The 12068-nt window shown below is 32.4% G+C and overlaps 1 protein-coding gene across 2 annotated transcripts; it reads right to left on the bottom strand.

The window, feature by feature from the left end:
- Positions 1 to 3090: 3090 nt before the first annotated feature.
- On the bottom strand, positions 3091 to 8588 carry LOC21407016. 2 transcript variants are annotated; one of them, XM_024175684.1, is made up of 7 exons: positions 8479 to 8588; positions 7284 to 7460; positions 7112 to 7176; positions 5322 to 6738; positions 4611 to 4885; positions 4316 to 4499; positions 3091 to 4020 (listed from the first exon to the last, which is right to left on the bottom strand). In XM_024175684.1, the coding sequence occupies exons 2-7, from the start codon at positions 7441 to 7443 to the stop codon at positions 3479 to 3481; spliced, it is 2643 nt and encodes an 880-aa protein (XP_024031452.1). In that variant the 5' UTR covers positions 7444 to 7460; positions 8479 to 8588; the 3' UTR covers positions 3091 to 3478. The 2 variants fall into 2 exon arrangements, with proteins under 2 accessions (XP_024031452.1, XP_024031456.1); XM_024175688.1 differs by lacking the exon at positions 8479 to 8588 and adding an exon at positions 8106 to 8164.
- Positions 8589 to 12068: the final 3480 nt, after the last annotated feature.

The raw sequence follows: 12068 nt of genomic DNA, 5'->3' as shown, positions 1-12068 counted from the left end.
CCCATTTCCCACCATAACCTGAAATGTCTTTATTTAGTCCGCTGTCCTTCCTGTCTTACTATCTTTCAGTTTGAAAATGCCGTTTTCAGTGAGAGAAACGACATGAAGTCTAACACAGTTGTCGTTTGGTCTTTAGCCTTTTTCTTTTCCCCTTCATACTCTAATAAAAACACATTTCCTTCTACTTTCTTTTTCTTTTTTTCATAGATTTTAATTTATTTTTTGCAAAATGATTGATACAAAATTTTTTTTATTTTTTTTTGTTAAAATGAAATTTTACTAATGTACTGCTGAGATGGTTAAATTGGCCCAAATAATTTCATTCATCTTTTCAACACAGACGTTCGGAGAATTTTTTTATTTTATTTTAAAAAAGATGGAAAAGCTAGCACTAAATGTAAAGATATTATTGGGAATGAATTCCTATAATTATAATAACGATTCAAAGCGTATAATATATATATATATATATCCAAGATTTATGATTGCCTTCTTTGCTCTGGTAAAGAAAGAACGATACCTCAAGCTTGTTATGCTCTCCAAGTGCGAAATCCGCAGCAGCTAAAAAAATACATTAAAAGCGGAAAATACAAGAATTAGTAGCTTTTTAGTGGCTGGATGCTATAGAGCTATAACATGTGTTAAAAGAAAATAGAATTGTTTTCATCAAAGATGTGAAAACAGAGCAAGTGAGAACAAAAAAAAAAAAAAAAAAGCAAATGACTAATAACTTTTTTGGCTTCATGGTTTAAGGACTTGTTCTTTTAGAGTTTAACTTGAGTATAATTCTTGAGTTGAATTTGAGTTATAATTTAAGTTGAACTTGTAACTTGAGTTTGTGTTTTATTGTGTACATTTGAGTTATGGTTTGAGATAAGAATCTTTTTAAGTTTGTGTTTGAGTGAGTCAAAATTTAAATTTGTATTTAGATAGTATTTTAATAAAAACTCAATGCTGATGAAAATTTTTAATAGGATATATGAGTCGGGTTTTATTCGTCTTTTCGTTGTCAACGTATAGAAAAAAAAAATCATCTCAATCAGAATTAAAACGAAAAAGTTATAGCATTTTTAAGAATAGAAAAAATATTGTTCATTAATTTGAGTTCGCGTTTCTAAATTCGAGTTGAAGGGGAAACTTGAACTTGAGTTTTAATCCTAAATTCGAGTTTGAATTCGAGTTTAAATTTAAAAAAAAACATAAAATTAAATAAAATTATAATTTGAGTTAATTTTTTTAAATTTTTTACTCAAAAAGAACAAATGAATACACCCCGAGGTACTTTTTAATCTTTTGAATCGTCGTAAATTTAGGTCTCATTAATTTAGAATTTAAATTTTATTTAAAATTAAAATTAATTGAAAGACGGGGAATGAGATCACCTGTTCAAAAATTACTGTCCGAAACTCCGTCCGCCCAATAAAATAACGCCACATCATTAATGGGTTTAAGGTACAGTTATGGGATAACTCCGTTTCATAACGATGGGAATCGAACGTGAGTTTCCATTACATTTCTTTTTTCTAGTAAATAAAAAAAAAAAAAAAAAAGAAGCAAATGGTTTCCATCTGTCATTGAGGATCAAAAAGGTAAAAGATTACTCCAGTCCAACCGTCCAAATTACATTCACAGGCCTCTATAATTCCAACTATTGAAAAGGAATTAATTCATGAATCAATTATTTTTGGAATAAAAGGATATATATATCTTCCTCCCTTCCCAATTCGCTGCCTTTCCCACCTTCTGTAATAGTAATAGTTACTGAGTTTAAAATTTAATTTTTATTATAATAAAAAAAATTTAAAAATAATTAAATTTAAATTTTTTATTAAAATAAAAAATATGTATATAAAATTACGTTTAAATTTAAATTAAAAATTTAAATTAGCGAATTAAATGACGTTAAATTCCGCTTGGTTCCGTCCATCTCGATGGGCGGTGTTTCCTCCGACGGTCTCACAGACGAGATTTTTACTCTCTTAATCAGTTCCGTCTAAACTCCCTCGATCATTTTCAATAATTTTGATCGTCCAAAACTTCATGCCGTGGCTGCAAAACACCAATCCAAACTCCACTGCCTCCACCATTTTCACAGAAAAGATCGAAAGAACACTTCTTTCCTCATATAAACCCAAAATCCTATGCTGAAACCGAAATACGACATTAGAACCATAATATTGCCGTTGTTCGATCTTTAACCGCCGTCGTCGTCTCTGTTGCCTTTAGATCTGTACCGCCGTCGCCGCCGCCGCCTTTCCCGAGAGAACTCTTCTGGTTCCGCCGATCAACATGGTGGTTTGAGTCGTAAAAGGTGAACACTCGGAAGAGAAAAGAAAGGGGAGAAAAATAAACGGAGTTAACCCATAACTGTATCTTGGCGTTACTTTATTGAGTAGACAGGGTTTGGGACAGCAATTTTTGGGGAGGTGATCTCAGTCCGAAAGACGGTGTTAGATTTTTTTAACGGTTTTTCCATTTTAAGGAGGGCATTCTGGTCCTTTTGGTCAATTCGGAAATTAACCTCCAAAAAAAATATAAAACAAAAAGCTCAATCCCCATCCTCTTCCTTCACTGCTATGAGTTGCAACTTTTCAAATGTTCCATCTTCTAAAAACCCAACGTCTTCCCTATGAGCATAACATAATTCAGCAAAGAGATTAAATGCCCGTTTAGTTCGCTGATTTGAGTTTTTAATTCGAGTTAAAATATAATTTTATATAAAAAATTTTTACTGCAATAAAAAAGTTAGATATGACTGATAATTTTTTACTATAACAAAACTCGAATCGGTAAAATGAACGAGACTTAAACATAACAAACATTTTAACAAAACGAAACCCAAATTTTAATCCACATAGAGTTTCATCGTTCTTCAATTTCAAGCAACAAGGTAAAAAGACAGATCAAATCAGACCTTTCTTAAAAAAAAAAAAAAAATGTCAAGCTCTAGTTAGGAAATTTAAGCGTCCTCTATTAACAATGTACAACTAGTTAAAGCCTACTGTTTTGGTTACCATCCCCAAAAATAAAAAAAATAATAAAAATAAAAAATTGATATCCTCTACAATTGCACACGAGGATTAGCTTCTATATTTATAATGCACGTTTACATGAGTTTGTTACAAAGAATCCAAAGATTATTAAATTCAAATTTCTTTTATTAAGAAAAAAAAAAAAATGAAGACTAGTTAAGAGCTGTTGCCATGATTTTTGGTCTGTCGAGAAGAATCTGGTGGTGGTGTTGCAACTAACACTGTCCAAAAGCTTATCAGAATCTGTCTTTAACACCATCCAAGGTTCTGTAAAGTGTGTGCTATAAATGGTACATTGAGGGTGTTGTTCTTCCATTTTGTGCAAGTCAGCCAGAAGCTTCCTTATGCTGAAATCCCATTATACCACATATTGCGTGATTTATTTTTTCACTTGAAGCTCATCACTTTTCAAATATAGCTGAGCTATCCCGAAATTTTCCTGTGCATTAGAGTTGCAGGTCAACTATCGTTTCCATGATTAACTCATCCAAAGCACTTTCCACCATTTCACTAACCAAATCTTCAACGTCGGTTCGGATGTCTAGCCATGTCCCGGATCTTCTCAAGTCATTTCCAATGAGCTGGTCCAATGTTCTTGGCAATGACTCTGGCCGGAGGTAGCAATCGACACGTCTCGTCACCTCTCGAATCACAAATTTCTCCACTTGAACTGGTTGGAGACATTTCGGCTTGATGAATGACAACCAAGGAGAGGATCTGAAATTGCCGTCATACACCTCTGGAAGAACTTCACTAATGCAGTCAAAGAGTAACTCACAGTCACCACAGAATTGGTTGTCCTGCAACTTGACTGAGTTGAGCAAAGATGGATCAAGAAGATGGTGTGATTTGCGGGACTTAAAATCGAGTTTGTCCCAGTTCAGGCCAGAAGCTTGTAGAACCGCCTTTACATACTCAGAGATGTATCCATAAACAAATAAAGTGGTACTATTGACGTTAGGATCCAAGTGGGACTTCTGCCCCTCAGCTGCAAAAAAATGTATTTTTTGGGCAATAAGTCAGGGAAGGTAAAAAGGGGAAATTTTTATTATAGTTTTTGAAAGCATCTTCAATGCAATACTATATTAGAGTACCAATAGCAAACTTTCGCATGCCAGATAAATAAACAAATTAAAAAAAAAAAAAAAAACAACAACTCTCTACGACAATGCTATTTTCGGTGTTAAGTTTGGCATATGCTATACTTTGGAATTAAATTCGGTGCCAAATATAGCATTGGCACAGGCACTTGCATTGGAGGTAGTCTGCGTATGAGAGTGTACCAGATTGGCATATGGTGCTCGGTGGACTAGAAACATCAGTGAAGAACTGCTCAAGAACAGAAATTGGACTTGATTGATCTCCTATATCTTTAATGCTATCAGGATCCTCAACTCTTTGGACCCTTGGAGTTGATGGAAAAACATCATTTGAACATGTTGATGGTTGATCCTCAAAAGATGAATCCTGCACAACGTTAAATCGTTCTGCACTTGAACTAGTAATGGAGAAAAAACACCACAGAGGATAAAAGGAAAGAAATACCGGACAGCATGGGACTGTGTAAGAGCAATTTACCAGTCTTGAGCGCTTCAAATATTCATCTTCTCCATTTGTGTATGTTGCGTTAGTGTTTTGATTTGTGCTTCCCTTGTCTGTGTCACATGATCCATCTTCCGAAAGATCAGTTGCGTCTTGGCATGCGCTGTCACTAGTCTCCACGGTAGAGATTTTGACCAAACTATGTGATGAAGTACTTGCTTCTTCTGAGTCCCTGGTATCCGTAGTTTCTGTGGTATCGTTCTTCTCTCTACCATCTAGTTTAAAAGGAAATTCCATTGTCTTTGTTTCTCCTGATGATACGTGGCACTATTAGCTTCTAAAATCTGTATTTAACTTGAAGAAATATGATGGTTTGCTTAAAGGACCAAAAAAGAGTTCTAGAAAAAAACCAATGTAGAGAATAGAGAAAGGGAGAGTGAGAGAGAGTTTAGAATTTAGAAAGAGAAAATATGAATATTGATTCAGTATCACAAATCAAGTCTGCAAAACAATTAACATAGAGAGGCATTATTTATAGATAGGCAATTGTACTAAAGAGGAAACCCATAAGAATAGGAGACTAAAACAATCACTAGAAGCGATAAGGAAACTAAAGTAAATTCTAGTTACTCAAAATGAAATAAGACTGAATAAAATAAATAAATGACTAATATCTAGTTTCTATTTTTACGTCCAACATAATAACAGAAAATATATCAATTTTTATCTCCAAAAAAGATATTGTACCTCCGATGCTTGGATCAAATACAGGCAATTGACTCTTGGATTTCTTGCTATCAATTATGGCCTCTAGATTCTGCTTCAAAGAACTTGAATAGCTTATCTTATGTTCTTTCTGAAGGGCCCAATTATTATTCTCATAGGGCACTTGGCTATAGCTGTATGGGGAAAATCTCATTTGGCCACTAACGAAACCAGTTTCGGTGTCCCTCCAAGGACTATGTAAAGGCAAGAAATCATGTTCAGGATAAGAGACTGTCCTCTGAAAGACTTTTGGTCCTTGTTTATGCAAAAATTTATCATCCTCATTTATGCTCTCCACATATGCTCTAGATTCACTTCTATTACGACCGCTTTCACTAGTCGAAGCGGTTTCATGTCCGATCCTTGCTTTGAAGTCCTTCAACTTGTTTATCTTTTCTCTCCTGTGGATATCAAAAGAAGCCTTCTCCATTTTTTCCTTTTGTACATGGATTGTGTTGTGAGAGTTTCTTCTTATGATCTCCATACGTTTATTGGGAGAGCACTGTTTCACCCCATCATTTGACATCAAATGCTGATCTTTTCTGGTTACCCCCATGGCATGTCTGAACTTCCTTTTAATATGATCAAAGGAAAAATATGTGGGCCTGACACTTTGCAAATCTTCTTCAAAACTATGAAAAGATTGTGGAGAGGAACAATGACTGATGTTGATCTTGTCTGCCGAATTCCGCAGGCCTATTGGGCCAGGCTTTAAGAGTACTATTTCTGACGACTGAAGATCACTTCTTCCCTTGGAATGACATTTATTAGAATCTATAAATATTTTAGTTGAGCCAGGTTCTTCGTGTAGTCTATGATTACTCGTTTGGTGCTCCGAAATGTTGGATTCTGAGGACGATTTCGTCTGCTGCTTTTGTGTTTGAGAATCTCTCAAGTCTTCAATGTGTTTTACCAACAAAGAGTTGGGGTCTTGCAAGAGTTTTGAGAACAACCCCTTGTTTGAATTCAAAATCTCTAACGCATCCAATAGTTGTTTAGAGTGCTGGCTCACTCCATCTCCGCTCAAGTACTTTCCTTCGATGAATTTTCGGTTTACAATCGCCTCGGTTGCATCGTTCACCTTTAGTAACTGCGGATTAATTTCATTGAGCTGGCCATACCTCACAAAGTCAACATTTTTGCAACCACATCCTCTCCTTTTCTTGGCATGCTTCTTTTTGTGGGGTGTTTGTTCTGAAGCTGCTGATTTGAGCTTATCGAAAGATTTTCCCGCTGGCTTCGGATAAGGAGGTTGCTTCTGTTTTGCTGAATCAGTCTGACCATGAGAAGGTCTCTGAAACTTCTTCGGTAACTGGCCAAGTTCGGAAGTAGATGCCTCCTCCCTTTTAGGCTTATTTTCATGTTGAATATCAGGACAAACTAAGTTTTCATTACTATTCTGAAACAATTAAAAGAAAAAAATGCATATCAGAATTGATTCAAAAATCATTTGACCTGAAAAAGAACAAGAACAAGAAAATCATTTTAGAATGCAGACTACAAGAAGGGAAATTAAAAAGCCAAGCTTTTTACCCTTAAAAATTCTCCCCATTCTATAAATAAATAATAAAAAAAAAGATTATAATTGTGTGCTCACCCAATAATTGAAATGCTCACTCAATAATTGAAATATATATCTATATTATTGTTTTTAAAAAAAAAAAAAATTATCCCCGCACTAAAAAAAAAAAACCTAAAATTTTGCCTCTGCCACTACCCCTATAACCCTTTATTTTCGTCCAAAAAAAAAAAAAAAGTTTAGTGGAGCTTACATCTTTCCCTTGGAATTTCTCATCAAACTTGGTGAGCAAATCATTTTGCTTAACATCTCCATCATCTGCAAAAGTAGAAATGTTTTGAAATCTCAATCTTACTGAAAACGAAATTAGCATGGTTGACAAGAAAAGAATTGAAGCGAGAAAGGACACAGAATTTGAGTCTCACCAACAACATCAGATCTCTTTAAACGCTTCCTATGATCTGAAAGCAGCTTCCTATTAGAATTACCATGACGAAATTCAAAGAGGCTATACATACTCCACAAACAACCTGACTTGTGTTTATCACAAACCATTGGGCTTTTTGGCGGTGTTAGCCTCGCCATAATGGCTACTTTAGTTTCTACATTGCCAAAATTTCAGCATAAGAATTAGTTGAACGTGGCAGAGAAATCAGAAAATTGACAATTTCTGCAGAATCCAAAAGAGGGAATAAATAGAATTCAAAATTTAATTACAGCAAGTCTATTAAAAATAAAAAAAGAAAGTGACCCCAGGAAGCGACAAATTTCACATTAATTTGACGTGCATAAGAACAAAATAGAGACCATATCTAAAACTTTTTTAAATTCAAACGAAGTTTCATACCCAGAAAAATTCTCTCTGTTAAAAAGAAAAACTTTTTGAGGATGATTTGTAGCCTTGAGTATAATTGCAACAGAAAAAGGGAAAAAGATGGGAAATTTGGGTCACATTCACACAAAAGCCTGAAACTTTTTGAGATAGTTACTCATCCCTATAAGCATGTACATAATTAAAAATAAATAATAATAAAGAAAATAAAAACAACCCAGAATCAGATTTGGACTTCTCTGGAGTTATCAGAGCTTTTGGAGCAAAAATGGGTTAAATTTTGTTAAAAGCAGACATTTTCCCCCCTTTTTCTGTTTGTTTCAGAACAATTTCAACGTTGAAACCATCATAAACGAAATGTTAAGTACGCATTATGCAGAGAGAGAGAGAGAGAGAGAGAGAGAAAGAGATGTACTTGATATATAATAGCCTTATAGTTTGCTTTAGAAAGTAGAATACTAAAAGCTTTTTGCTTCAACTGAAGAAAGGCAATACTTTCGGCTCATGAAACCTTTTTTCTTTTCTTTACAGTATATCAATCTTGAAGTTTTCACCACTGAATCACAAAAAGAAACAAAAAGAAACAAAAAGAAGAAAATGAAAATGGAGAAAAAACTTGAGGCAAAGAAGAAGAAGAGAATGGGAAAAAAATTTGGTGAAAGGAAAAGATGTGGGTATTTTCTGAATTATTAAGGTGAAAGAGACACACAAAAGCAGAGGAAAGCTTTTAACCTGGTTGCTTTCTCACTTCTCTCTCACTCTTCTTTTCTTTCTCTCTCTAGATATACCTGCAAATCGTCAAAACCTCCAAGTAGCTAGCTCCTTCCCAAAATTTCAACCCTCTCTCTCTCTCTCTCTCTCTCTCTCTCTCTCTTCACGGTCGTTAAGCCAAAATATGATTCTTATACCCAGTGTTCTTAGATTTGAGTCACAAGAGACAAAAAAGTATTTAACTTTCCAACTTTTACAAACTCTTGTTCTTATTATGAGATGAGAAGAAAGAAAACATTGGACGGCCATTACAGAATTCTGACTCATATATATATATATATATATATATATATACATACAGATACAGGATATATATATATATATTTATTAAAATACAAAGGGAATTAATTATATTTTCTGTCTCATATATATATATATATATATATATATACATGCAGTTACAGGGTATATAAATATATAAAAAACAAATTAAGGACCATTCTATACCTTAACGTGTGAAAGTTAAGAAATTTAGTTTAATATATATAATATATAACAGAAAATAGCAAACAAATATTACTCACTATTTATTTTATTAAATTTTACTTCACTTTGAGTAATAACTAGTTAATTTCCTTATTGCTTCTAATTTCTCAATTTTTTCAACCAGAATAGTTAATTTCCTCATCGTTTCTAGTTTCTCAATTGTTTCCTATTCTTTTTGGTTTCTTGTTAATGTTCAATTCCTTTATTTATAAATAGACCCCTGTATATGAATTATTTTTGTACTTAATAAATGATATTAAAATATTTTATTCATTTTCTGTTATCCGCCTTCTTATCTCTCTAAATTGTAAACTCTTTCTTTCTCACTCTTTTTCTCTAATTTCTATTCTATTTCTAACTCCATTCTTCTTTTATTTTACTCATTGTTATACCTTCAAATTAGATTTAATATACGAATCTATATCTTATTTTAGTCAATAATTGTTTTAACATTTAAATGACCAAATTATCCTTAAAAATAAGAGAGAAAATAAATTAAAACTTTTCAATATTACAAAAAAAAATCCATTTCAATGGTATTTTATATATTTTTAAGGTAAAAAATGTGAGTTTAAAGTTTTTTAGTTTTTTTTTATTTTTTTATTTTTTTATTCAAGGTGTGAAAATGTATAAATTTAAATATTAAATATAATTTAAAAATATATATTTAATGAGATCAAAAATTTAAAATATAATATATAAAAAGGTAAATATCCTTAAAAGAAATCCTGTACGTGAATAGTACTCCAAAGAGAGTCTTTAACAAAACGGTTGTGATTAGAGAAGAAATAAAATACAAAAAGAGTTGAGACGTGGACGTGTTATGGTTTAGGACATTGTGGAGAGGTTTTGTGAGACAGGTGACAAACACTGCGGTTTTGTCATTCAGACATAAACGTCAAAACTGGCCTCCTATCTATTGGCTTGTCAGATCAGAAATTGCAGAATTTCTTTTTAAAAAATGTCTTTTATTTTTTCTTTCTAATCTTCAGTTTAGACCTTTCTTATTACAACCATGGAAACATTCGTTTGTTTCAAGCATTCTAGTCTGGTTTTAAATTTAATCTCATTTATTTTATTAATTTAAATTTAAATTTTAAATTTTATTATGATAAATTTTTTTAAAAACAGTCACATTTAATTTTTTTATAATAAAAATTTTTAATATAAAATCATATATCAACTCGAATCAGTAAATAAAATAGACCATATAATTTTTAGTTCATTACGGTATCTTTTTTTAATAAAAAATTTAAATTTTAAAAATTAAAATCATAACTATAATTAACCAAACATAACTTTAATTTTCTCAGGAAATTTCCATGTTAGTGTTTTGAGAACAAAATTTCCACGTTGGTATTGAAAAGATTAGTAATGATTTTATCAGTTGAAATTTGTTAACTTTATTAAGTGGTAGTTGACAATTTGTTTTTTTTCAAGCTTGAATATTGCCGAAAAAATACCATATGAATACAGTCCAAAATTGTACAATATTTGTTGGATCTTTAGTTTTTTTTTCCCCTTTAAATACTATTGTTACTGCCACTTTCGGATCATCAAGTCATGTTAAAAAGAAAATTTACTCTTAATTAATATAATTATTTAATTAAAAAAATATTACTTAAAAGTGAATGATAAAAAGTCATATTCATACACTCTAAAAGTAATTGTCTCTTACCTCTATATTAAAATAAAATCACAGGAAAACTCCTTAAAAAAACAAAAGAAAATAATCACATGAGAACAAAAAAAAAAAAAAAAAAAGGGAAGTGCAGTCCATAATTGTACGCTATATGTTGGGTGACTTTTGTACTCTACCATATTCTCTACAATTTTTTTTTTTTTTTTTTTTGGCCTTGTGCTAATAAGTTTTCTAATGGTATTAGTATAATGAGAAAGACTTATGTAATGAGATATATATACTCAATCTTCTATATTAAATGAGAGTCGACTAATGTTTTTTTAGGACAAACGGTTGCCACAAGATGCAACTGGTCCCAATATATTGTATTAATTGTCTACGTATTGTTTGAATTTTATATGAAAAGAGAAAATTCAATCACTTATCTTACTTAACCTAGAAAATAAGTTGGTCAGATTAAAGGTAATAGTTGTGATTATGTGTCCTACGTCGCTGTAGCTTTTAAGATTTCATGTGATTTTATATGAGAGCTTTTTATTATAGCAAAAAAGTTAGATGTGATTATTTGTGAGAGCTTTTTACTGTAGCAAAACTCAAATTGGTGAAGTGAACGGGGCCTAAGTCATTGAAAAAAAGGGAATAATTCATCACCATAAAAAACTATTATAGCTAGTTTCGTCACATATAAATGGAAAGCATTTTAGTGAAAGGCACGTCTAAAGATATGTCAAATGCTTACTTTAAAACTTTGAATCATATATGATGAATCATGCACCAACACACACAAATATATATATATATATATATATATTGTGGACGGTGGATTTCTGTAAAGATTAACTCTCTCAGAACACTTACAGCAATTTCTCACCGATTAATTAAGAGTTTAATGTTGTAAAATAATATAGGGAAGACGAGAATTTATAGTGGTTCGGCTATATTTCTTGGCCTAATCCATTTGTGAATGCACTAATACTTTGTTGATTACAATTTTTCTAGAGTAGTAGAGTAGTGCGTAAAAAATTTAATGAATTCTCATGGTTTTATTTATAGGGCTTGTACACATGAGAGACCCCCTCTGTATTTCCTGTATTTCCTGAGGAGATCATCCTTGATCCCTTAATTTTGAGATTTGGTAGTTGTATTTTCATGATTACTGCTTCTAGGTCAAGCTAACCACCATTACCGGCTACCTAATTTCCTGACTTTGACAGTAGTAGTTGGTACAGTGCATCTTCTCTTGAGTTGACAGGACTATCTTTGGATTGGATCGGGCTGCTACCTCAACGTCGTGGCCTTTACCACTTCAATGGGGCTCTTGACGCACGCTATCTTGCGTGAACTCTCGACGTATGAAGGGCATATTAGGTACAGTTTATCCCTCGATGCCAGTAACCGATTCTCGACATGAATGTCTCGCGCTTGTCATCCAAAAGAATGGTCAATTCCTCCACCGTGGTGTAATATATATATATATAT

The sequence above is a fragment of the Morus notabilis genome, unplaced genomic scaffold (genome assembly GCF_000414095.1).
Source record: "Morus notabilis unplaced genomic scaffold, ASM41409v2 Scaffold297, whole genome shotgun sequence".
Classification (NCBI taxonomy): Eukaryota; Viridiplantae; Streptophyta; class Magnoliopsida; order Rosales; family Moraceae; genus Morus; species Morus notabilis.
This window is presented reverse-complemented; position numbering and strand designations above follow the sequence as displayed.

Excerpts from the sequence above, each read along its gene's own strand:
- LOC21407016 (XM_024175684.1), bottom strand. The coding sequence starts at position 7,443 with ATGGCGAGGCTAACACCGCCAAAAAGCCCAATGGTTTGTGATAAACAC. Across the intron at positions 7,177-7,283 it reads AAAGAGATCTGATGTTGTTG|ATGATGGAGATGTTAAGCAA; the intron begins GTGAGACTCAAA and ends CTACTTTTGCAG. Across the intron at positions 6,739-7,111 it reads AGAAATTCCAAGGGAAAGAT|AATAGTAATGAAAACTTAGT; the intron begins GTAAGCTCCACT and ends TAATTGTTTCAG.